Raw genomic sequence first — 4468 nt, forward strand, 5'->3', positions numbered from 1 at the left:
GAGCCAGCCTGCTGGGGGGCCCCTGGCCGCACTCCCTACCTGGAGGCCCTAACGGCCTGGCCCAGGGCCTGGAGAGGCTCCCCCAAGCCCAAGGCCCCCCATGCCCAGGTTCCCCTGATGCCCAGAGCCCCCCATGCCCAAGGCCAGCTGCATCTGTGAGGGGCGGGAAGGCACAGCCCCACACCCCCGTGATGGCACACTTGCACCAGGACTGGCCACTTGCAGATGGTCAGTCCTGAGGAGGGGCTGGCAAGGACCTGATGCAGACAAGAGTGTCACTTGCTGGTCAACTTGGCTTGCTCCACCCGGGGCCCCCTGAGCTGCGCATTGCTGGGCCGGGGTGCACCCTTGCCTCTGCCGACTGTGGCTGGGGAGCCATGAGGGAGACTTGGCCTCAGGGGAGTGCTGGGGGCCCGGTGGAGCCCGGTGGAGCCCGGTGGGGATGGGTCAGGACCAAGGAGGCCCGGCCTGTGAGCAAGGAGAGCTTTGATGGGCAGTGGGTGTGAGTGGCCATGTGGCCGAGCTGCCCTGGCCAGCTCTGAGGCCCCTCCCCGCCCTTCCCCGCAGGGCTGGGTGTTCAACGTGGTGCCCTGGCTGGTGGCCATCCCGGCCAGTCTGTTCAGTGGGTTTCTCTCTGACCATCTCATCAGCCAGGGTGAGCCTGGGCATGGGGATGGGCCGGGGCCTTGCGGGCTTCGCCTCACCCTGGGGGGCAGGGAGGCACCTGTCCTGGGGGTGCAGCTACCGCGATGGGAAGTGGCCATGGCCCCCGAGGACCAAGCTGTGAGTGGGACCCCCGGCCCCTCAGAGCCAGCCCGGAGACTTCCTAGCCTCAATTTCCCCAGTGAGGGCGGGGCTGGGGTGCAGCGAGGGATTCGAGGCCCACCGTGACTGTGGCGCTAACCCCCAAGGCTCGGGCACAACCCCCAACCCCCTTCAGAGGTGGAAAGGGCAACTGGTGGGGTCAAAGGCCACAGCCAGGTGAGGGCCGAGGACCCAAGTGCACATGCCCCAAGGACAATGACCTCACAGACACCACGCCCTGCCCCCCACACATCCACTCATCCTTACATGGCTGCAGCGGCCACATTCATGGAAAACCAGACATGTCTGTCCACGTGGCCTGCCTTCCGTGCGCCTGCCTGGCCTTGCCTCGGGGCCCTGTAAGTGCACACGCCCTGCAGTGTGGATGCGCTCACACGCTCGCACACACGCGGGCACGCGCCTCTCCACGACACAGGATACGGCGGCTCGAGCCCAGGCCCAGCTCCCTCTCTGCACTGTCCAGCACGGGGAGGACACTCCGGGCACCGGGGGTGGGGTTAGCACGAACGGACCGATGGGGACGTGTCCTGGTCTCCCCTCCACCCAGGTTACAGAACCATCACTGTGCGGAAGTTCATGCAGGTAGGGGGGCTGTGGGGCGGCTCTCTCTGGACCTCCTGTTTGTTCCTGTGTCCCCAAATCACCGGGCCCAGAATGCGGCCTGTGTGGCACGGAGGTCGGAGGGTACCCTGGGTAGTGCCGAGGCTGGCCTGGCCACCCCGAGGCCCTCTCCAAGCCGTGTGTGCCCCTCCCGGCCCCTCCGAGTCCCCCTGAGCCCCTCTGAACCCTTCCAAACCCCTCTGAGCCCCTCTGAGCTGTGTGAGCCCCTCAGAGCCCCTTGGAGCCCCTCCGAGCCCCAGTGCCCATTTCCGGGCCTGGGTCTGCTCACACCTGAGGGGCGTCTCCACCTGCCTACGCAGTGGGGCTGGCTCATCGAGGAGCCTGTCCCACATGTCCCCTGGGCAGGCCTCGGCTGGGAAGGGTCTTCCCCGCTGACCCTTGCTCAGTGAACCCCAGGAGCCCTGGGAAGGGGCCCCTCTTGGCTAGCATGGCCCCGGCCCTATGACCGCCCACCTCTCCCACAGGTGATGGGCCTGGGCTTGTCCAGTGTTTTTGCCCTGTGTTTGGGTCACACTTCAAGCTTTTGTAAGTCTGTGTTCTTTGCATCAGCCTCCATCGGCCTCCAGACCTTCAACCACAGGTGAGGGTCAGGCACTCCTGCACCTGAGCTACCCCGTCTGCCCTCGGACACCCCTGGCACCACACACTCCAGGCGCTCAGAAGGAGCCGTGTGGCTCGGGGCGTGTGGAGGGCGGACGCGGGGCTGGTCCCCACGAGTGAGCCACAGAGGTGAAGGGTTATCCGGGTAGCAGCTGGCATGGACGGGGCCATGTGGGGAAACGAGCACCATGCAGGGGGGTGGGGGGCGAGCTGGGCCCGCCTCCAGGCAGCGCCTCTGTCCCGAAGGTGAGGAGCGAGCCTGTCCCCTCCTTCCCCGGTTCCCCAGTCCTCCCCAGCTGCTCACTCAGAGAAACGTCCCTGGGCATTGCTTCTGGAACTGGCCGTTTCACATCGCCTTTCAGATTAGTAGAGCAAGCTTGTCCCGCCTTGTCTGTGGGGGGCGGTCCCTGTGCTGTCCCCACCACCGAGACGGGGCTCAGGTGGCCCGGCGGGGGGGGCGGCCCTGACCCCCTCGACGGCCCCTCGGCTCCGGGCACCCGGACGACTGCCGTGGCTCTCCGGGCTGGCGGCCGCCCTGTGGTCACCTGCTCACGCCCCTTGCTCTTTCCCGCAGCGGCGTTTCTGTTAACATCCAGGACCTGGCCCCGTCCTGCGCGGGCGTTCTCTTTGGTGAGGACTGAGACCGGTGCCGGCGTGGACAGGAAGCGGCTGCCCAGCCCCGGCCTTGCCCGCCCAGCCTCGCCCGTGCCCTGGGCCCCTCGGCGGGCTGCTGTGGGGAGGGGGGGCCCGCCATGGGGCTCCTCTGACCAGTCCTCCTTCTCTGTGCCCTGTTCACAGGTGTGGCCAACACGGCTGGGGCTTTGGCAGGTGAGAGGCGGGCTGGGGTCCCCTGCCGGAGGGTTCAAGTCCACCGGGGCGGGGGACGTCTCCCAGCCGGCCCACTCTGTTCTCTCTCCCCTCCGGCTACTCCAGCCCGGCAGCACGGGGGTGGTGCTCTTCAGGGGGGTCCGACAGTGTCAGACAGGTGGCGGGGGGGGACAGCTCAAACCCTGGAGCTGGCCCAGGGGGAGAACAGAGCCGCCTTCTCTCGTGTTCATTCACCCGATGGAGCGTGACTCCCCCGTACCCCCCCGATGCAAGTCACATCTCGGTGCCTAAGTGACAGGGCTTGTTCGCAGCCCAGCCCCTCCTGCTGCCCCATCCCCTGTGGCAGACACAGAGGGACAGGTCAGGCAGGTGATTTCCCAGATGGCCGTGAGGTCCCTGCCCCGCTGAGACCCACAGGCCGATGCTGGCCATCAGACGCACGAACGCCACCCCTCTCTATGCCCCACCCAAGGTGCTCAGGGCCGGGCCTGCCTGTCACTCAGCCTGCCTGTCCCCTCTCCGGGTGCAGGTGTCGTGGGCGTGGGCCTGAGCGGTTACCTGATCGAGAGCACGGGCTCCTGGACATCTATGTTCAATCTGGTGGCCGCCATCAGCAGCCTGGGGCTGTGCACCTTCTTGCTGTTCGGAAAGGCCCAGCGGGTGGACCTGAGCCCGAGCCGTGAAGACCTCTAGCTGCCCCGGCCCCGCCTCGCAGGACTGGCACCATCAGCCTCAGGCGCAGCGCTCGATGTCCGAGCCTCTTGCTCCTGCCCCGGACGGACAGAGGAGAGGGCGCAGCGGAGCCAGACGGCAGGCGCCTCGCCCGCTCCCGGGGTCGGTGGGATTCGTGTTTCTGGGGCAGCAGCTTCATCACGGACACAGCCTGCTCCACGTAGAGTCAGCCATGTCCCTGCCATCAGCCACCTATGGGGCTGCCCCTCCCTGAGGAGCTGACTGCTTCGCCCCAGCCATGGCCACCAACACTGTCACCTGACATCACCAAGTGTCCCCAGGGAACTGCCCCCGGCGAGGACCGCGGCTCTAGGTGAAGGCCGTTGGGTGGGTGGGCAGTGGGCTCCAGCCCTTTGGTCATCTTTGCGGACCCCCTACCTCTGGCACCCCCTCCTGTGGACCCCTGGGCACGAGCGACGTGTTCTATTTCCTTGGCGCGTGGTGACTGGCTGTGAGGAACAGGTCACCCCCTCCTGCCCGAGACACGGCCTAGAGCCAGGTGAACCCACCTTCCCCTGTTTACGATTGAGGAGCCAGCCGTGTCGTGGATTCATAATAGACTTTGCAAGTTGTATATTTAGGGAAAAGAAACTACAAAATTGTGGAAAATCACACCAAAGCCTTATTTAATTGAAGACTGTTAAACTATGGGAAAGAAGACTCACTTTGTTAACACCCGTTTTCAAGAATAAATACTCGTTAGAGAGACTGACTTCTTTCACGAGGGACAAACAAGCCAAAGGGAAACTCCAAGGAGAGACGTGGGGACAGATCAGAGGCCTGAAATGGGGCCGGCTGGCTGTCCCGCTCTGGGTGGCCGCTCGCCGGTCCGCAGATGAGCGTGGTGGGTGCTGCTCTCGGC

The 4468-nt window shown here is 65.7% G+C and overlaps 1 protein-coding gene across 1 annotated transcript in view; it reads left to right on the forward strand.

Annotated features, from left to right (window-relative positions):
- The window catches only part of SLC17A9 (solute carrier family 17 member 9), a 28833-nt gene extending 24518 nt beyond the window's left edge, over positions 1–4315 (forward strand). The window contains exons 6-11 of the mRNA XM_011374135.2: positions 476–655; positions 1373–1407; positions 1911–2026; positions 2621–2676; positions 2845–2874; positions 3404–4315. Of these exons, the coding sequence (XP_011372437.1) occupies positions 476–655; positions 1373–1407; positions 1911–2026; positions 2621–2676; positions 2845–2874; positions 3404–3567 (581 nt within the window). The 3' untranslated portion in view covers positions 3568–4315. The remainder of the gene's footprint in view (positions 1–475; positions 656–1372; positions 1408–1910; positions 2027–2620; positions 2677–2844; positions 2875–3403) is intronic.
- Positions 4316–4468: the final 153 nt, after the last annotated feature.

Source organism: Pteropus vampyrus, unplaced genomic scaffold (genome assembly GCF_000151845.1).
Source record: "Pteropus vampyrus isolate Shadow unplaced genomic scaffold, Pvam_2.0 Scaffold239, whole genome shotgun sequence".
In the NCBI taxonomy this organism is placed as follows: domain Eukaryota; kingdom Metazoa; phylum Chordata; class Mammalia; order Chiroptera; family Pteropodidae; genus Pteropus; species Pteropus vampyrus.